The 21,593-nt window shown below is 47.6% G+C and overlaps 1 protein-coding gene and 1 non-coding gene across 2 annotated transcripts in view; both read left to right on the top strand.

Annotated features, from left to right (window-relative positions):
• nek7 (NIMA-related kinase 7) overlaps window positions 1-21,593 on the top strand; it is a 52,408-nt gene that overhangs the window by 5,934 nt on the left and 24,881 nt on the right. The window contains exons 2-4 of the mRNA XM_028962493.1: window positions 10,427-10,507; window positions 15,707-15,835; window positions 20,728-20,790. Coding sequence (XP_028818326.1) covers window positions 10,454-10,507; window positions 15,707-15,835; window positions 20,728-20,790 — 246 coding nt within the window. The 5' untranslated portion in view covers window positions 10,427-10,453. The remainder of the gene's footprint in view (window positions 1-10,426; window positions 10,508-15,706; window positions 15,836-20,727; window positions 20,791-21,593) is intronic.
• On the top strand, window positions 18,645-18,717 carry trnat-ugu (transfer RNA threonine (anticodon UGU)). Its single transcript has one exon. It is a non-coding gene; the product is annotated as a tRNA-Thr (tRNA).

The raw sequence follows: 21,593 nt of genomic DNA, 5'->3' as shown, positions 1-21,593 counted from the left end.
TTTTAACTAAAGTTATTATATCACCTCCAGAAAATCAGCAAGCAACGTCATTATGATATAATCTATTATGTTCTGCATCGATGCAGAATTGTCCACGTCTGCACGATGCATCGATTATGAGAATCATTAATGAAACCCCTTGTCATTTTTTTTTTTACTTCCTCCTCTTATATTCCCTGCTTTGCATAATCTTCAATTTGTCCAATAATATTACCCACCTTACACCCCACCAGGACATTCTCTCTAAATGAGAAATAAATGGCATTGTATTACAGGATCAAACTCGCAATAATGTGGCATGGTAAAACTGCCATGGTAACAGCTCCCACCCCGGGTTCTCCGAGTTAGCACGTCTTCTCCTTTTTACTGCGTGGTCTTTGGTGCCCTGTAATAAAACATTCAGGAAGGCGATGCCCTTTCAAGTCCCGCTTTGCCAGAGCTAAAGCAGCAAGTGACGGAGGACGAGTAGGGCTGCGCGCGAAGGGGCGTGTGCCCGGCCAAGTTGAAACGGGCCGCCCCCCGAAGGTGCCAAGTGGAGATGTAAACCCTCGGGGGGACTCTGATCTGGTGATAGTCAGCCCTGCGCTCCGCGGGGAACCACAGGCGTCGGGGGATAAATAAAAATAAATAAATACGACGACCAAGCAGTCTGTCAGTCACGCCTTTGAAGGTGCGCTACAGTGGAGTGGCAGACGGCATCAATTATTTTTGTGATTCGGTTTCTCATCGCTTAGCATGTTAACGTGCTCGTTGCTGCTTCACATAGGAATTTTTTTGGGGGGGGGGCGGGGGGGGGGGGGGGGGGGCCTTTGTTTGACCTCAGACATTATATAAAATAATAACAATTACATTTAAGGCCCTTATCCAGAGCGACTTACAATCAGTAGTTACAGGGACAGTCCCCCTGGAGACACTCAGGGTTAAGTGTCTTGCCCAGGGACACGATGGTAGTAAGTGGGATTTGAACCTGGGTCTTCTGGTTCATAGGCGAGTGTGTTACCCGCTAGGCTACTACCACGCATAGATGTTACCATCAATGAAGTGATCAATTCTAGTTCACTAGGACCCCCAACTATGAATACAATCATAGTTAATAATAGTGAAAAAGGTTTGCGTGAAGAAGTCCATTATTTCTCACAATGCACAGACAGATTGATTTGCCAATATATAAGCTATTGACACTATATTTAAATATAGATTTTTTTTTTTTTACCAATTTGGTGTGTTGGGAGTACAAATATCGAGCATAGTCAAAGGTGTTTGCAACATTGCTGTTGTTGGCGTCATAAAATCTATACCACCTACGTCTTTTTGTGCAGCTACTACGTGAATCTGTGGACCCGAGACGGCAGTGGGGTAATGATTCATGCGCAGCGAACCGAAGGCACCACTGGCCTGAAATAGACAGCAGACGGTTCTGTGCCCCGTGAGTCCGCGGCGGAGGGCCCGAGCGCGCCCGGTGACCTTGAATCACCATCGAATCGTCTCGGCACAAGTGAGGGACCTGTGTGTGTGTCTCCGCTGTCTTGTTGCCTACACGCACGTGATTGGGGTTGCTGCACTGATCAAGCCTACGAACAGGATCGCTATTCTACCGCACCAGCGGATAATAAAATTCTAGTGGTTTCGGCACCTGCGCAAAAGTATAAAGGTTTTTGTCAAGATAGTTCCTTCTGTCCAAATCCAAAAAAGGAACAGCCGGAGGGAGACGGAAGACCTTAAGCCCGAAGGCTCTGATTAGCATGACTGGAGTCACTGGGAAGGCCCCCGAGCCGAGACAAATAAAAGGAATTAAGCCCAGCGGTGGAGCCTGTCACATCCGATCGCGGTGACGGACGATTGTTATAATTTGGCGGTCAGTGGCACAGCTTAATGAAAGAAGGAGGAAAAAAGGGCCCCTGATTAGCCCACCAGAGCTGGCCGCGTTTTCGGCCTTTCATAGCGAGGAAAACTCTCGGAATAGCGGGAACGCTTTACAGGGGATTAGTGGATACTTGAACCACGCAGCCCCGGTTAACCCGGCGCTGCCATGCGACAGATGTGGAAAAAGAAACGGAGAGTTTAAATGTTTAAAGAGCGGCGTATAAATGTTGATTTGCTCCGTCGGACTGGGAAAAATAATGGCCCCGGCGTACGTCGTTTGGCTCCGCTCGCTCCAAGCGCCTCGCGGAATTCGGTGAGTCACATCCCGGCTCCCAGGACGGTCTAGATCGTCTTGATTTCCACTCGTCACATAGAAAAGTGCGAAAGAGGAGCCAACTGCGTGGAGGACACGTCCGTTTATGGAACCACGTGTTCTACTCCCTGTTCAGCCGGACCCCTCGTTCGCAGCTCAAAGAGACGCGTGTTGGTACAAAACGCTAGAGCTTTAAGGTTCTCGGTTCAAGGCCTGCTGACAAGCGCTGAAGCGGCGATCTGAGGCGCTGACGCGGGATCGATAGCCGGCCTTGTCTGGCTGAAACGCAGCTGCGGAAGGGCTTCTGAATCCGGGCCGAGGTAGCCGCTTGTCTGTCATCTCGGCTGATGGACCTATGTGCGAGGCAGAAGTCTCAGATCAGATAATTGATACATTCGCATCTTTCGTAGGCCCGTCTTCGCGGCGAGTCACGTAGCATCAAACGCGGGTGCGGGAGAGATGGTTCCAGTCTAGGTTAATTAGCCCTAACCGGTTTCAGTTGAGCCTCTCACTATAAACCACCTGCAGAGTTGACAGCGCTCCAGCGGAAGCCCTCGACGGGGGGAATGAAAGGGAAAAGGGGGAGGAATGGGGGGGGGAGAAGGCTCATCACGTCGACCCTCGGTCGAGACGAGACAATGGGCTGCAAGGTGGCCTGGGCCTTTATCTGTCTGCCAACTCCTTTGAGTAGGGCGCTGGAGGAGGAACCGTGACACCTGCATGCACTTCAGGCCTCTTGTTCAATAGCGGATGCTTGTGTGGGACGGGCTGTTGAGAAGATGGGTGGAGACCACACTGCACAGACCAAAAAAAAAAGCCCTTTTCTGTTGTGTATTTATCAGGGTCCACAGCCCCAGTAGAATACTCGGTAGACGATATTAATGTCTCTGTCATTTTAGCCAATGGTTTTCTTGTAAAACGTGAAACCTCATTAGTCAGCGTGGACTGTGAGTTACTGTATGTAATTGAACAGGGCCGTGGCGAAGACATTTTCAGAGGAATAATGGCCTCGAAAGGCAAACTGAAATCATTTGACGCCGCAATTTCCCTCTTGGTCAACATATTGATAAACTCAAGTGTTTTTATATGCTGGATATAAAACGACCATGTTTTTACCTCTTTACTAAATGCAATAAACTGTGTCTGCTTGTCTGGTATGTCCTGTCCGATCCTGAAAATATTTATTGTGGCTGCAAGGTCATTGTGGAATATGTTAACGGGAAAACAGCTCCACTCATACATGCTTTTTGACCGCAGAGACCCTGTCTATGAAGTCATGGTACATTTGTCCTACTTCTGGATTATGGCTCCTTATCTTTTCTCCCCCCCCCCCCCATAAGAGCCTTATTGATCTTCTAGAAGAGCGTACTGCAGAAAGGCTATGGAACCATCGGGGTGAAGCTCTGAATGTGCAATAGCTTCTTTCCACAGGCCATCAGGCAACTGAACACGCAGGGAATTTCCTCTTTGGACTCACACACTCACAAACTACCTCTTTTATGTTTCAAAAATATTATCTATTATACTGCACGGTTTCATTTTGCATATCGCTATATGCACTATTTTTACTTGCCACCTCATTATTCATTTCACTAGTTTTTCTTTGTCGTTTCTTATCATCTGCATGTTTTGTTTGCCTTAAATGCCTTATATTCTTGCACTGCATGTGTCCCATGTTTGCACTTTATGTGGTAGTAACCTAGTCGGTAGCACACTCATGAGCCAGAAGTTCAAACCCCACTTACTACCTTTGTGTCCGTGAACAAGACACGTAACCCTGAGTGTCTCCAGGGGGGACTGTCCCTGTAACTACTGATTGTGAGTCGCTCTGGATAAGGGCGTCAGGTAAATGCCGTAAATGTAAAAGCAGCCTGGTTTGTCAATGTCTTTATGTCAGTATGTTACATGTAGCACCAGGTTCCGGAGAACCGTCGTTTCGTTTCACTTCGTACTGCCTCACATGTATGTAGCTGAAACGACAACAAAGCTCAACTTGAACTTGTTCTTCATCGACGTGGACCCTGCCAGTGGACCGCAAGGAAGGAGAAAGCAGAGATGGGAAACCAGAGATGGAATGGGGAAGAGATTGCCTCTTTGCATGCGATTATAAATCAAGTGAGGCCTCACATGCAGCAGGCGTTTGTGCCGTGCTATTTACTTCTACTGGGAAATAATCATTACCCTATAAAATATGAACGCTGGGAAAGCTGCGATGGTGGGATATAAATAGTCCTTGAGCAAAAATATGGATTTGCTGGCTTTTGCTCCCAATGGGCCTCAGCTTTTTTTTTTTTCCAGCTCACTTTAAAGAATTTCTAAATATCTAAAAATCAGCCTGTAGTTGGGTGTATATCTTAATGATTACTCGTCTAGATTTGATATTATTGAATTTAATTGCATGTTTCAGAATAGAATAACAGAGGCTTTTAGGTAAAATGCAAAACCGTGGTAAAAAAAGTCAAAAATTTCTTAAACATAACGGAATTATTAACATTTTGGTTAATTTGTGAAAAGTATAAGCTCAGCCATCAGTCACCTTTCATTTATGTTCTCGCCTCAAACTCGCCCACTAACAAACTGACTAAATAAGCAGAAAAAAAAAAAAGTCCAGTCTGACGGCTGATGTTTCCTGGTGCCTTTGAACTGGGTTGTGGTCTGATCTTGTCATACAGTGATTCCCGAGCCACATATGTGATGTAGCTGAGGATCCGAAGCTTTAAAGACGTCGCCACGGAGCAGCCATGAGGTGTAATTGGTGTCGCTTCTCCATTCCGTTCGTTTTTCTTTTGGTGGCGCGGCACAAACGGCTAACCATTCCTAATGGTGATTAAAATAAATTGGAGAACGTGGTCCCCAAATATCCGACCCTTCCATCGTTAGGCTCCTGCATCTCAAAGACTGCGAGGCGATCAGATGGTGCCGATGTCTTTCATGAAGAATAAAGAAAAGGAAGGGGAGAAAAAGAAAACCTCAAACGTCCCCCATCCCATTTCTTGTAATCATGGACACCACTTCCACTGTTTCTTCAGGCTCAAAGACCGCCTTTGATTTGCAGACTTCCAACCCCGATATTTTCATACGCCATCTATTCTCTCCCGCTAACCAAGCATGTTGTACGTATTCATTGTCCTGCTAAGCAGCCGCGATGCCGCGAAGTGTGCGGCAGGCTGATTTATTTTCTCCTCTACGCAGGGCTATAGTTAACAGTGGCCTTTTCCCACAATGTTTTTTTTTTTTTCTTTTTCCCCCCCTTTCCCCCCTTTCCTTGATCCACTTTTTTTTAACCTCCTACTTGTATTTTTGCCCATCTATTTTTTTTTTTTTTATGAATAATGCAGAAGACAAGAAATGGGGATTAGTGATGAGATGAGGCCGCTCGCGAGCTGCCGCTTTGTCTCTGTAAAGTAGCACATTATGCTAACGAGGCTCGCGCTACGTGATGTTGTGTTTTTTGTGGAACGTGGGGTGGGGTGGTGTGGATGGCGTTCCAAGGCGGTCTGCTCCGCGGTCGGCACCTAAAGGGATTCGGATTTGAGATTTTGGAGTCTTAATTCTAACCACAATTTTCCATTTGAGGCCATGAACTTGAGTGACCCCAGAACCTTTGTCATCCATGTTATAAAATCAAATCATTTTTATTCTCCCATGACATGCCACTATTACACCTGAGACATGTACAAAAAATATGTGTGTATCTCTTGAGATATTTACAAATGCACCAATTTATTAATAGGTTAAATCATCAATACATTTAAGTCAGTTGTGGGATGGAGTGGTATTTGGTTCATTGTCACCCCTTGTCAAGTGAAAATTAAAGCATGAATAATTAAAACGTCTGCAATAAGGAAAATAATGAACATAAGGTCTCAAAATCTCTTATTTTATTTAGCCTGTTCATTTTGAGATGTCGTGCTAGCTTTATTATATGTTAATTGTATTTTAACAACAAATGCTCTGCCGAGGTGCCCCTCGTATAATTGGTCATTGTCTTCAATTATGCGGTCATAATCGATTTAATTGATTCATAATCCATCGTTGATCTGACCTCGCTACCCTACACAGCTCACTGAGCTCTTGAAATGCTTGAATCAGAAGAACCAGAAGCTGGGGTGTGGAAAAAAAAAACCCAGATCGCACAGGGCAGGGCCGAATGCCGTCAATCCAACGCGCCCCCATTCACACTGGTGCGCAACTGTGAAAACATCGCAAATAGACCCGGTTTCTCTTGGTGCACCTTTTTTTTTTTTTTTTTAAGGTTATCTGGCGTTTTCACGACAGCTTAGGCGGAAAATGTAGATCGCCGTGGCCACGTCTCGAGTGGAAAGTTTCCAGCCATGGTTTCCCGGTGTGGTAATGCTTGTTTTGTCATGGCGAGGCTAAGAATAGTGTGGCGGGGCTTAGTGGTTGCTTCGGTGTTTGACTAAGTGACTTCAGCAGCTGTAATACTGTACGCTATTTGCATGTACTGTAAATAGTCGCCTCCGCGTTTGCATGGAGCGGACCGGGATGGGTTTTTTTTTTGGATGCGTGCACCGAGTGGAGTGAGCGCACGTGTCCGGTAATTGTTGTTCTTCTTTCGTTTTGGCCTGCCAGCATTGATGCGGTCTGGCATTCTTAATTGATTCTGTTAATGAGGGTGTCGGGGAAAAAAAGGAGCCGGAGATGGAGAACCCACGCGCCCCGGGGTTATTTTGACACCGAGTATAGGTCAGGAGGTGAACGGATGGTGCCAGTTCGGATGTAAAAAAAAAAAAAAAAAGAAAAAGCGCACCGAGCTGAAGTGTAAATAACTGGCAGTGGAGGCCATCGCGTCCCATGATGCTTCAGTCAAATGCCATCGCAGTGTCACAACTGCACCCTCGCGCGCCATAAAACCCGCCGCACTTCCCTCGATACCGAGGCTGGGAATCTCTGGCCGCCTCCCAATGAGATTCAGCCGTGAGTCAGAGGCCCGTGACGGGGTGTTGCCTGATGTGACACTCGACCGGGGCAGGACACATTATCCGGCAGGATTTTTCTCGTGGTTAGGACACCGATTGGTGTCAGATATTACAGTGCAGTCACCAGGCTGTCGAGAATGTCTAGGCCTGTTATACACAGCGCTGTGGGCCACATCCCGGCGCTGACGTCTGTTCAACAATTGCCGTAATGTAAGAACAACTCTGGACTACAAATTGTTCATGCATGTTGAGGGACTGCTCTACAATAGCAGGTAAACCTGGTAGTGATCGGAGATGACGGCAGTGGGGATAATTATTACATTATTAACGTTTTTACACACATAATTACAAATTCTAATTTACTTGACAGTGGATGAACTGGAAAAAATGAGATTGTAAACATGGATGACAGGTATTAAATCAGTCAACACTGTATATATATATTTTTTTTGCATTTGCTGCATCTTTGTGGCACATATTGGTGGGTGGTAGTAGCCTAGTGGGGTAACACACTCGCCTATGAACCAGAAGACCCAGGTTCAAATCCCACTTACTACCATCGTGTCCCTGAGCAAGACACTTAAGCCTGCGTGTCTCCAGGGGGGGACTGTCCCTGTAAATACTGATTGTAAGGCGCTCTGGATAAGGGCGTCTGGTAAATGCCGTAAATGTAAGTAGGTTTTAGGTACAATTCTTTGTGGATAGAACAGGTAACGGACCTATTCTCTTTGACCTTTCAATAATGAGCGCATACTTGAGAATACTTGCATGGTTTTTACGTCACTTCTCCCTTTTCACAATTTCTTTCACACTGATGCCGATAGACCATCATCATAACCCAAAGTGCACTGAAGGCATTTAACAGAGGATCCTATTCTTAAGACAGATGACAAGAACACACGTGGCCTCTAGCTATTTATGTTTCTTCACTTTTCACACAGTTAAGATCTTGGTATCGGTACCTTTCCCTCCTCTTATCGTGTCCTTTAAGATATCTGAGGTGCCAGTAACCATCTTTATTTCACTTGTGGTCATCGTCTCATGAGCTCCGCCCCTTCAGAACGGCCCAGATGCAGGGGAATCATCATAGAGCGTAACGCGTGGATCATTAGCCGAATACAATCAGAAATAAAGAGAGGTTCAACCGCAGCCGATTTACATACAACGCGGCGCAAGGCGGAATTCGTGTTTAATTAGCATTATTAACCTTTACTAAATCAGGCCGATTATTTTGCCACCTTGACAACGGTGTCACGCGGCGGGGAAAAAAAAACCTACCCCTGCTCAGGAGATTTTAATTGGCTCGGCAGAGCATCGCCCTGACAGAGCGGCTGCTCCAGACAGTGTCTCCACGCTGAACGACATGTAAATGGCCTTTTATGAAACGGGGGGGGGACGACGACTCCGCCCCCCCCCCCGCATCCATCTCGGAGCGACGGGACAGCGTCGGCGCTCCTCCGGTTGCCGCCGCGCGGCAGTGGCGTGACAAGGAAACGCCGCCTCTGACAGAGTCATTAAAATTCTGATGCCTGCGCGTTCGCCGCCGTATAGGCCCTACCCGCGGCTTGATGTACGGAAACGCGAGGCGTGTTTTGTTTTTTGCTCTCTGTCACCGGCGTCAGCTAAATTATTCCCTCTGTCTGTTCGGCTCATAAAACCAGCCCTCCGCTCCTCTCCCACTTTTGCTGCTGTTAATCTGCATTATGCCAACGCGACGCAGCCCTCGCTGTGCGCGCTACGGTTCTTACGGGTTTCCCGCACTGCCTGTGTGAGGTTAAGTGCAGCTGCCATTTCATCGCCCGAACGGTCGGAAGATTCTAGCTGTGAAGCGTTCCAGATGACCCCAAGTCACGGTTTCTCATGAATCCATAAGCAAAAGTGACTCGGGGAACTTTATATGTGCGGCTTTTACTAGATTCTTCCGGAAATGTAGGATGAAGCAAAGCACGTGCGTGCTGCACTTAAATAGGACCAATTTTGAACAGTAATTGAATAAAATTATTGCTGTTCAGCGTCTCTCTGCAAAACTTTTTGCATTTTGAAAGTGTAAATGTGTTAATGGCGGGCGTGTTCTTTATGGATTTGTACATGAGTCTCTTGCCTGCATCCGTATAATTGGTAAAAATTGTACCGTACCGGAAATTTGCGGTTTTGTTTGGCCGCCGTCAGCTTTAAAGAAACAGGCGGTGCGTTAGCAGCCATCACAAGTTATCTTGATAGTCGTCGCAGCTCAGGTTTGAACACTACAGATGTCTAACCCCGGCTTAATAGCTGGCTGCGGCGCATTTATAAAGTCCACGTCGTCATTCGGTCCTCCACACCGTGTCACCTCGACGACGGTCTTAATTAATGTGGGATGGTAGTAGCCTAGTGGGTAACACACTCGCCTGTGAACCAGAAGACCCAGGTTCAAATCCCACTTACTACCATCGTGTCCCTGAGCAAGACACTTAACCCTGAGTGTCTTCAGGGGGGGACTGTCCCCGTAACTACTGATTGTAAGTCGCTCTGGATAAGGGCGTCTGGTAAGATATCACTCAGAGGACCCTACCCCGTTATTTCATAACGCGATAATGTTATTCCATGAACGACTGTGTACAACGTGGACACAATGTGGACACGTATCCTCTGAAAATGTCTCGTTTTTATGATTTTTCCCGTTCCGGAGCGCGAATTAAACGCGATTCAGAGGCGCGCGGAGTATTTTTTTTGAAGAGGGCTTTTGGGAAGGGACCACGCAACCTGACCCGAGCTGGTCGGCGTTCAGTATAAAGTGATGGGTTCAGGGCCGTCCGGGGTAGACTTTTCTTTTTTGGCATGAAAGAAGTTCTTTTTCTCACCACGCTGGCATTCGAGATGCAACCGTGGAGCTGAAGTTGGCGTATTAGGGAAAAATCGATTTATAGCCTGTAGTAAAAAAAAGCGTGTTAATGAAGCGCAACCTAAATCCACATCAGGCCGCAATAAACGTCTTTTTTTTTATTTTATTTTTTTTTTTGGGGACGTAGAAGTGAAAAAAACAGTCTTCTTTTTTTTTTTTTTTTTTTTTGGTTTGGTTAGCGCCGAGCCGGGTGTGCGTTTCCTGGACCGGCCTCATTAGCACGGCAGGGTATCGCGTTCCCGCCGGATAGAGTCGTGCCGCCGCTGGCGTGACACAGCCCCGACGTCTCTGTTACCTGATTCTCACATTGTTCTCCAGGAGGCAGAAACTGGAGAGCAGGGGTGGTGTGTGTGTGTGTGTGTGTGTGTGTGTGTTTTTGAAGTGGTTCGGTGGGTTGATGCCGCGTGTGTTTTTTTTTCCTCTCCGCAGGGGTATAAGGGTTGAGCTCCTGTAAACATGGACGCCCAATTGCAAGGTCAGCAGGAAGCAGTTCCGGTTTTTCAGCAAGAGGTGGGTTGTGGCGTCTCTTCTTCTTCTTCTTCTTCTTCTTCTCTCTCTCTCCACTCGCTATTCTCTGTCTTCTACAAAGGCGCCTCGCTCGCTTTCTTCTCCGGTCTGTTTCTGCATATTTTCCTTCCGCACACACACACACACACACACACACACACTTCCTAAAAAAAACTAATTGGACAGATTCCAACTTTGCCTTGCTCAAGCTCAATGCCTTTCCACCCGTCCGACCTCGAACCCTCATCCTCCCGGCATCGCGGCACGCAGCTGGGCCCTCTCGCCTCGTGTCGCCCCGTCACATCCACCCCGCCGGATCCCTTCATCAAACCACCACCCACCCGCCAACCCGAGCGGTCGGCGGTTCCGCTCCTTCAGCTCGCTCCGCCTGTGTGTGTGTGTGTGTGTTGGGGTGTGTGTGGGACTGGAGGTGATAATTGCGTTTCTAGCTCAGCGGCAGATCCGCTCTCTACCCCCCCCCCTCTATCAAAGCCCGGCTCTTTTCCCACCGTCGCGGCAGACACGCGGCAAAGTGCGGAAGATCACCAGCCACAGGAATGTGCGCCGCGCACAGACCACGTCTGCAAGCACCTCACGGCCGCTCCAAACGGCCGAAGACGAAGGAGTGGAGAAGGTGGGGAGAGGTGGAGCGAGGAGAGGGGGACCTCACCGACGGTTCCTTTTGTTTGTTTTTCTACTTTTTTTTTGGTCAGTTGGCATCTAATTCAGCTTTTCGGTTTCGGGCTCAGGGATGCCGGGCGAAATTGTGCATGGATGTCGGAGCGTGCGTATTGATTCGAGGCTCTGAGAGGTTGACCTCCCATTGTGACTGAGCTCGAGATGTGCCCTGCGTACCCGCTTTCTGCTGGATTTCAATACTTAATGCGGCGCCCGGCTCCGCGGAATCTCAAGGATGCGTCTGTAGGAATCTCGACAGCCGAACGAAAAGAGCGAATACGTTGCTTAACCCCCCCCCCCCGAAAACAGAAAAGATTTAATAATCAAATGGAATTGAGATTAGCATTCGCAGAGACCCCGCGCTGAGGTGACGTTAGCGTAGACGGATGCCGGAGACGAGGTAGAGCTGCGCGTTCGAAAGTTTGGGCAACTTTTATCAAGTCCCCTCCAACACTCTTGCCTGGTGTTATGTTACCCGGTAAAAAAAAAAAAAAAAAACGGAATGGAGCTCGCAGTGGAGACCGGTATCGCTGGCGATATCGTAACTGCCCGGGCCCGGGGGGTATAATGCGTACACGCATAGGAAAGAGTTGGCAGCATGCGGCGCGAGTTGGCAAAGACGCTCTCTCTCTCTTGTCGGGCGGGCGGTGGCCGGGCATTTATTCACCGCGCGCATTTTGACAGACGAAACCCGTCTCTGTCGGGTGGAGTCGAGTCCATTTGGGGCGGCGGCGGTGGCCTAGCGGTTAATCAGAAGGTTGCCGGTTCGACTCCCAAACCGAAAAGGTGCCACTGAGCAAAGCACCGTCCCCACACACTGCTCCCCGGGCGCCTGTCATGGCCGCCCACTGCTCACTCAGGGTGATGGGTTAAATGCAGAGGACAAATCTCACCGTGTGCACCGTGTGCTGTGCTGCTGTGTATCACGAGTGACGATCACTTCACTTCATCTTATTTTGTAGCAGAGGCACAGTCAACAGTGCAGCGGCGCCTGATGAGGATGAGTAGCGGGAGATCTTCCTCGTACCGCACCCACTCCCCCTGCCTGTTGATGTCCTTTCCGTGCGCAGCTCCTGGCGCCGTTGCGCTGTCACATCACACCTCCACCCCTCCGCTCTCCATCGCTCTCTCCCTTGCGCCGTCTGTCTGGCGCTCTCTCTGCTGTCAGAGGGCCAGTGGTGCCATGTCTCCATGTGGGGGTCAGTGTCACCAGTGGCATTGCCACCCTGCTGCCCTGACACTTACACACACACACACACAAACACACCCACTCAGGCCACTTGTCCCTTCAGGTCTTTCCCAGAATGCCTTGTGCCTTGCATGCTTCTTCTTTGAACCAAGCTTTTTTGACTACTTGATAACAAATAAATCAAGTAGTTTAATAAAAGTTTTCAAATCCGTGTCTGTTGCAGGCTATTTAAAATACATATAGAACAATATGATGACATATGAGGGTCAGGTGCTTCTCACGGCTCCTATTTCTGTCCTCCCATTGGGCCAAAAACAAGCCTCTCGCTCTCTCTCTCTCCCTCTCTCTCCGTTACTCCGTCACGTTGGTACAAACGGCGCGGTGTGTCGGCGAGTGACCCCGGCGGTAAAGGACGGGGGTTTGGACTGCTGTGCGTCAGCTCACCGCTCGGCCCCGCCTGACAGGCGGGCGCAGCGGATGAGACAGCCCGTCAGTCAGCCGTGCCCCTGCTGCCCTTTGAAGGCGAGGCCAGGGGGCGAAGAGGTGCCGCAAATGGCCTGTGAAGTTTACATACACTGCCCACTGTTAAACAGATTACCTCTAATGAAGTGCCTAATGCTCAGGCCACGTCAGGCCTAATGCTAGCTGGCAACGCGGCCCCTCGGCTGCCAAAAAAAAACTGCCCGTTTCCCCCCCCGCAGCACCTCCACCGAACCCCCCCCTCCTGCCACGGCCAGAGAAATGGCGGGGGGGGGATACGACCGTGCCGAGGAGGTGCCCATCCCTAATCAGGCCGGACGGCGCGCGAGCTGACATGCAAATGTAGGTCATTGCATATGTAAATGTGTGATTAGCGAGCGACACGCCAAAACGCATTAGCCAGACTTTGCTCTCAGCATGCGGTTGTCACGGCGCTTTAGCGGCTCGGGCTAACATTTGTCAGGCCGGCCGTGCGGGGAGTGAAAGCTACTCTTTGGCCAGCTTCCGACGCTCACGCTGCGATGTTACGCTGCGATGACCACTTCTTTAATCCGCATTTACATCCCGGAATTCCCAATCACGCCGCCTGCACGTCAGAGGGGAATTAGCATTTACTCTTAACTAATAGCAATTAAGCAAGCAATTATGTAACAATTCGAACAAAAGGTGAATAGGAATAAACCTTGAAACATTTTTTGATTGATCACAATACTGTCGATTTTGCCATATTTAACATATTACTGGAAAATGCAAGACGATATAATCATATTTTTCTAACTGAAGAAAATTTCATCTTAAATCATGTCACTGGATTTTTTGAACAGTGAAAACAAACAATTAAAGGAAGTATCAGAAAGTAATTTTTTAACATGCCAGACTGACTTATTTCTTCATCAGCCCCAGCAGATGCATTCCGGAAAGAGATATCTTAATATGACAAAAAAACACCCCTGCCGCACTCTGCTAATTGGACAGGGAAGCCATTTTGGCTCACACTTTTTTTTCCTCCCTTTTTAGCTGTCAAGTAAAATAAAAATGAATCATACTTAAATTGGTTGCCACTTCATCTGACCCCCCTGCCATTGCTCACATACACACTGTCCTTCAAGCCTCTGCCTGCTTTATGAGAGTTCCCATTTCTTCTGCATTGTCTCGTTCGTGCTTCATCTAACCAAATTATGAATTGTGCACCTCAGAACAGGACAAGTTTGTGCTCATAGTTCACACCTTCTAAAATGCGGACTTTTACGTCCTGCCCACCCAAGCATTGAGAAAAACATAATTCAAAAAATCACTTTTACGGGTAAATGATTTTTGTGTATTATTGACCTTTATTATTTGCTTATTTGCGGCATTGTGATTAAGTGTGTGTGTGTGTGTGTGTATGTTGTACAGAGAACAAGGTGATGTGTGTAGTGAGGGGGGGGGGTCTACTGCAGAATCGGAGGCTGTGACTCACATGAGGAGCATTTGGCCTCAGGTCTGCATTGGCTCTGCCTTTGTTTCGCTTCAGAATCTAAGTCAGATGATTGGATGTGATCCTGTCCCCCCCCCCCCCCCAACCCAAAGTTCATCGCCTACAGGACACTACAGTGGCCTTCGGCCAAGTCACTTGTGACCTGACGTTGCGTCCTGATATCTGTCACCTTTTGTTGCCACATTATCCAAGGGATCCAAGTCTAATGGGGAAAAAAACAGCACGAGAAAACTCCTAAAGGTCAAACTATTATTATGGGGCTTTTTTTTTTTTTTTTTTTTTAACACGTCATATCCGCAGGGCAGGCGCCGCATATTGCTTAGCTTTTAATTTTAGATCTCAAGTGTCAGAGCGCCGCACGGCTCTCAGGAAAGGAGCGCTCACGGGGGTTTGTCACTAACTGGTCCAGCATAAGTCACTTCAGCGGAAGGCACGTCACACTCCCCATGATCGGTCTGGGCAAGACAAAGAGGAGCGAAAGTGATCCCTATTGCATTTGGATCCCTTCCCTGGCCTGTTCTGCTCTCGTGACGCTTTCAGCGACAGGTTGCCCCCCTGACGCTCGTACCCGTCAGTTCAAATCGACAGTCCTCTACAGGTGGGCTGCACGGTGTGCTGCTGATCTAGTGCCGCGTTTCATGATTAGGGGCACAAATATGTTGCCCACGATAATGATGATTTGACATCATGATATCTGTGTAGATGTAGATGATTTTTTGCTAACAGTATTACACAAATTACCTTTGATCTTCTGCCATTAAAAATGGCGGCTTTTCCCCCCCAGCACAAGTGTGCTAAAAGTGTTCACTAATGCTGCATATTTCTTCTGAATTTACAGAAACAATATAATTATTTTTATTTTGTTTATTTATCATAAACTGTTTTATGATGAGCACATCATAACATAATCTTACAGATGGGAGGAGCCTGTTGATTGTCAGCCCTCACATACCCTACCTCCTCATTCTGTAAGATTTAAAGCCCTTCCTGTCAATGCGTCACTCGCCCAGGTGTATCGCAGCGTCCACTCCTCCCTTTCTCCTCAGTTTCTGTATACAATCAAGGCCAAAATGCAGATTATCACTGTAATCTGCCAATATGCAAATTAGCAAATTAATTCAAGTGATCTACTGACTTTTGTGATCGCTCACCCATGTGCTACATGTAGTCCAAGAAAATATGTGCAAGAGATTTTAATCACACAGATTTAATCATTTTTAAACTCCATACATTTGTACAGAATACTAGTGCACTGATAATGCATGACTAGAGGATGTATCTCAAAAATATCACTGTAAGTGATATATTTTTTTTTTGTCCACCCCTGATAATGGCTAACAATTTTTTTTTTTGTTCACTCTGTCCTCCTTTCTCTCAGGCTCGTCCGAGTATGGGGCAAATGGGCGATTTCCAGATTGTGAAGAAGATCGGCAGCGGGCAGTTCAGTGAGGTCTACCGGGCCTTGTACTTGATCAGCAACACGCCAGTGGCGCTGAAAAAAGTTCAGGTGAGATGTCCCAGAGAAGAAGTGTGCTAACCCTGCAGCCACATCGCTGTGGTTAGTACTCATAGGTCCTTCATGTGTTTGTTCTTTAAGGTTGAAGATGTCAGAGATAGCTTAAGAGCATTTACATTACATTTACAGCATTTATCAGACGCCCTTATCCAGAGCGACTTACAATCAGTATTAACAGGGACAGTCTCCCTGGAGCAACTTAAGGTTAAGTGTCTTGCTCAGGGACACAATGGTAGTAAGCGGGATTTGAACCCGGGGCTTCTGGTTCACAGGCGAGTGTCTTACCCACTAGGCTACTACCACCCTACCGGCAACGGTAAGAGCAACGATACTCTGTAAAATAACTAAACGATCGGCCCGCTCTGCATGGTCCAATAAGCCCTTATGGACCGCAGGATTCCAGTTTTTCAATAAATTTTGAAATTGGTCCAGAAAGGTCCAGTGATTGGACATTAGCTGGACATTAATGTGAACATTGGGTGTTTAGAGTTTAACAGGCTCTGGTGCTACAGTGACGTTCGCAGAAGAAGAGCACCAGAACAACACTGTGGTGGCTCTGTTAAGATCAGCCTTTTCTCCAAAGTGTGTTTCAAAGTGGCAGAAAGAACACCAGCCCGCTTTGATTCTATTGGTCGCGCGGAAACACGTCACTGCACAAAGCGGTCAAAGCAATTTTCTAGCCTGCCACAGTCACTACCGGCACTACGTTTTAAGGAGAATTTTAACTTTTTACTGGCACTACGTTTTAAGGAGAATTTACTCCTAGTGTGTAAGTGTGTGTGTAAGTGTGAGCGTGTGTGTGTGTGTGTGTGTGTGTATTAACCCATCACCCTTGGGGAGCAGTGTGTGGCATTCGAACTGGCAACTTTCCGATCATGGGGCCGCTCCCTTAACCGCCAGGCCACCACTGCCCCACACTCCATTGCTGCATTTAGACCTCCCACAATTACCGGTCCGTGTCCGGTCTTGCCTTTACAGAGGAGAGACTCTGTAATCCTCGAGAATGCCTTCTGTTTTTGGGCCTTGCCCATTGTTGTGTTTGTTGTGTTTCTGTCCATAATAAATCCTTCTGTTTCTTTGAGGCTACAGATGATAATAAATGAAGAGCCATTTGAGATCCGGAAGTGCCGGATCTTCTTTGGGAGCCGTGCCGAAAGAGCCGGCTCCCTGAAAAGAACCTGACAAAATGAAAACTACTCGTGTGCTAACGTTGTACCTTTAAACCTGTACCTTTAGACGTTTGATGAAATGTCGTATGTGTGTGTAATGGGAGTGAAATGAGTCCTGAGAAACACGCCGCTTCTTCCTGTTTATTGTTTGGAGTGGAGCGCAGCGAGCGCCTGGCCTGGTAATGAATATTCAGCGCCGAGTCTCTTGCCTCCAACACCACGGCAATCCCTCGGCCTCTACACATTCAGACACACTTACATGCACACACTTGGGATGGATGCACAGCAACACACACACACACACACGCAGTGGAGGGATTCACGGGAATTCTGGTCTACTTCCTGCAGAAATAATTACAGCGTGATAGATTATAAAAACCAGCCTGCTCAGCTGTCTGTCTTCACCACACCTCGGTCTCTCACTTCCTGTCTACACTTTTGTCTCCCTCGATCTCTCCCCTGTTCGCTGCTTTTCCGTCTTCACACTCTCTCATCCTCTTCCTCTCTTCTCATTTCCTTTTACCAACTGCCCCCTCACCCCACGTGTCTCTCTCGGCCTCGTGGGCTGCTCCTGTCATTACCCTTGCTTCATTACTGCTAATGATGAGGTCTGTCAGGCATGAGCTGTTGCAGGTACATGCCACTAATGACTGGCACACAACCGGCGTTTAACAGCGCCGCTTTCCCCTGCCGTCGTCTGTCTGCAGTCACGATGCGATTTCGTCACGATAATGATTTCTGCATTCATAAACACCTCCCCGTGGATAATAAACAGGATGTCAGGGGGTCTTCGGCTCCACCGTTGAAGCAGCATAATGGCCAGTCCCGAGGATCTTTCTCCGGTATGCTAATGACCGAGCTGTGCCGCCCGCCATCGCCTCTCAGGACACAGAACATCGTAACCTACCTATTAACTTGGGTTCTGTTCAGGTCTCCCATATAAATCTACACATTTTGTGGATTTCACGTGTACCACTCATTCGCTCTTCATCAGCATTCTTTTTTCACTCCTGAAATACTCATCGAAAATAATATTATTAATAAGAACCATCGAGTAGCTGACGGGTAAAATAATAAATTATGTGAACCAAATACGAAAATATTTATGGAAATAATAGGAGCTTGTGCAGACAATTTGAAAATATTTGTTTTAATACATTCCCTGTTCTATCCTCTGTATCTTCTCAGTGCCTGAATAGGATATGGGTTTGACACTCATGATTTACACCTGGTTTATAGGCAGGTTCTCATGAGCTTGTATCTGAGGAATTACACTGTGAAGGAGCATCGTGAGCTGAAGGAACATCCTGAACTAGGTCTTTGAAGCCTGTAAGAACATTTCCTAAACCTCATAGAAGAATGGAGTTCACCAACAGAAAGGCCAGTTACCTCGAATGTGCACAGAACCAACTGTCTTCCAAACTGAGGATCCGGGCAATAAGAGCCTGAGCACGGAAGGTCACTGAGAGGCTGAGGACAAAACTCTGTCCTCTGTGATGGAGACAAGACCAGGATGCCTATAACCTTCAGAATTGCTGATAATCATGTGAGCGAATCTCCAAACAGAACTTTTGGTTCGTTTTATGCTGGGTTTGGATGTCCATTCTACGTTCTGATTATGGATCTTGAATGGCTTCATAGCTCAATGGCAAGAGCACTGGTCTTGTAAACCAGGGGTCATGAGTTCGATCCTCACTAAAGCCTTCAGATGTTATGGCCACTTCAGTTTTTTGAGGGCAGTGGTGGCCTAGCGGTTAAGGAAGCGGCCCCGTAATCAGAAGGTTGCCGGTTCGAATCCCGATCTGCCAAGGTGCCACTGAGCAAAGCACCGTCCCCACACACTGCTCCCCGGGCGCCTGTCATGGCTGCCCACTGCTCACTCAGGGTGATGGGATAAATGCAGAGGACAAATTTCACTGTGTGCACTGTGTGCTGTGCTGCTGTGTATGCCGTTTTAGGGCCACTGATACAAATTAGGAATAAATTCGTTTTTTTTTTAAATGAACTTAATCGACGGTCTTGAATGGTGCCTATACTGCATGGTTCACTGAAATAAAAGGACACAGGGCTGTCAGAAATTAGGCCACCGCTGGTAACACCTATGTGCCATTCAAAGAGATTATGTTGTCTCTGGAGGGACAATCAGAACAATCCTAAAAGTTATTGATCCAGAAGTACTTTGCCGTCGCCAGTACTCGGCATGTCAGGGAAATGCTGGTATTCCTGCACCGAAAGATGACATTGCTTCAAATGTGTATGACTTTGAGTATGAGTCATAATGTTCTCATAATGCTATGACTTTAATCTCCCAATATAACAACTTTATTCTCGTAATGTTACAACTTCATTCCTTGAAATTGTATGATTTTATAGACCTAATGCTATGGACTTTAATCTCGTAATAACTTTATCCTTGAAATTCAATGGGTGATTCAAAGTGATTCAGTGGGTTTTACATAGGGACATGGGACATGTCATGGATTCTAGCAGTTTTTTTTGGCAAAAGGGCATCAGGACCAGAGACAGTATGTCTCACCCCATCACCCTGGGAAGCCAAGATGGGTGAAGCGGCTGCACAATCTTGGTTGCTTTTTGCACGAATGGGATCGTTCACGACGGAAAGATGACAACCATACAGTAACTCCTAGTGTTTGCAGCATCATGGGGGCGCTGCTCTGTGGCAGGAGTGGAGGGAGCACAATCACAGCCGGATGGGAGCTTCTGTGGTCTGTGAGGTGACCTGACAGTGTAACCTGCACTGGAGTCGCTTAAAAACTGGAGGGTTCACGTGCTGCAGTGGCAAGATTTTTACAATATGTAGCTGATGGACCTGAAGAATAGAAGAAAGAGAAAGTGAAGAGAGTGTCACATGTGATACACAGCAGCACGGCACACAGTGAAATTTGTCCCCTGCATTTAACCCATCACCCTTGGTGAGCAGTGGGCAGCCATGACAGGCGCCCGGGGAGCAGTGTGTGGGTACGGCGCTTTGCTCAGTGGCACCTCAGTGGCACCTTGGCAGATCGGGATTCGAAGCGGCAACCTTCTGATTACGGGGCCGCTTCCTTAACCGCTAGGCCACCACTGCCCCACTAGTACCATAGAATAGTACCGTAGAATAGTACCGTAGTGTAATATTTAAAAAATATGAATTTTGCATCATCTGGAATACGAAGTGCTGTCTGAAGAAAACAATTAAAGGAGATTCGAGAAGCCCGAAGGACTGGATGCAATCACAAAGCTGGAAATGTAAAAAGCCGACGTCTGTCCGGCGGACGGTCAGGAATCGGGCGGGCCTGTGTCGGCGTGAGGGTGGTGTGCGGAACATCCGTCAGGCGTGTCGAGCAGCTGGCGGTTACGAGGGGTCAGGCTATCTTGGTCTGTGGCACAGCTGAGCGGCGATGTCCTGCTGCAGCGCGCCTGCTGACCTGCGGTTCGCTGACAGTCGTCAACGCTGCAGCTGGAGCGCGGGGGGGGGGGTTAGATGGAGGTGTGAGGCTGGCTACCTCACACACACACACACACACACACACACACTGAGGTGTGATCCCTTAATTGTACACAGTCTCAACATCCACACTCCAAAGCACAAGAAACATTTTGTATTGTTCTTTATGTCTTTATGGGTTTTTTTGTGTGCCTTCTTTTTCATGGAAACGCCCTAACACCCCCCAATCTCTCTCTCTCTCTCTCTCTCTTTTGATCTCTTGATAGATATTCGACTTGATGGATGCCAAAGCCCGGCAAGATTGCATCAAAGAAATAGATCTCCTAAAGGTAAAAACAGAGAGGAGGGGGGGGGAGCGGCGTCATGTGCAGGATTATGTTTTGTAAAGGTGTCTCAGCTGAGACCGAATACCAGAGAAGAAGAGAGTGATGGAGAATAGACAGAGGGGGGGAGAAGGAAGAAGAAGGGGAAAAGACAAAAAAAAAAAAAAAACAATTGATCTGCACTAGACGAAGAGTTTTCTTGTGAGGGAACTGCACAGATCACGGTCTTCTGCGTGTCATTCCTTCAGGCTGCGATTGACTCTTTTTTTTATGCCAAAAACTATAGTTTTTATCTCCATCAGTAATGTTTAGAAGGGGGTGCTGGGCGGGGGCAACAGTGCATCCCAAAGAAAATTTAGCTAGACTCCCCCATGTGCCTTTTTTATGTTTTTTTTTTTTATGTCTCTCCTTTGCTCCTCTCTCCTTTTTCTCTCGTCGTTTTGTTTGAGCGTTTCCATTTATCAAACCGCACTTAAGCAGGCGGCGCGCCGGCTTTCACCAAACGCTAACAAGCTAATGACAAGTTCAATCACTTCTGCCACGGCTCTGATCAGAGGTGTGTCTGGCTTCGTTTCTTTTGTCTTTGGCTCCCCTCTCACCCCCCCCCGGCCAGCGCCTCCGATCGTCGGATTAATTGCTCCAATTCTGATCCCTGTTCTGCCATTTCACGTCCAATCATTCAGCGTTGGCCGTCCTTAGCAACACCACGCCCAGCAACCGCTTCAGGTCGCAAGGGTCAGAGAGCTTCACGGGCCGGCCCATTTCTTTTGGCTCCTCATTGTCTCCCAAGCGGTAACCATGAGTTGGGT

The sequence above is a fragment of the Denticeps clupeoides genome, chromosome 19, assembly GCF_900700375.1.
Source record: "Denticeps clupeoides chromosome 19, fDenClu1.1, whole genome shotgun sequence".
Classification (NCBI taxonomy): domain Eukaryota; kingdom Metazoa; phylum Chordata; class Actinopteri; order Clupeiformes; family Denticipitidae; genus Denticeps; species Denticeps clupeoides.
This window is presented reverse-complemented; position numbering and strand designations above follow the sequence as displayed.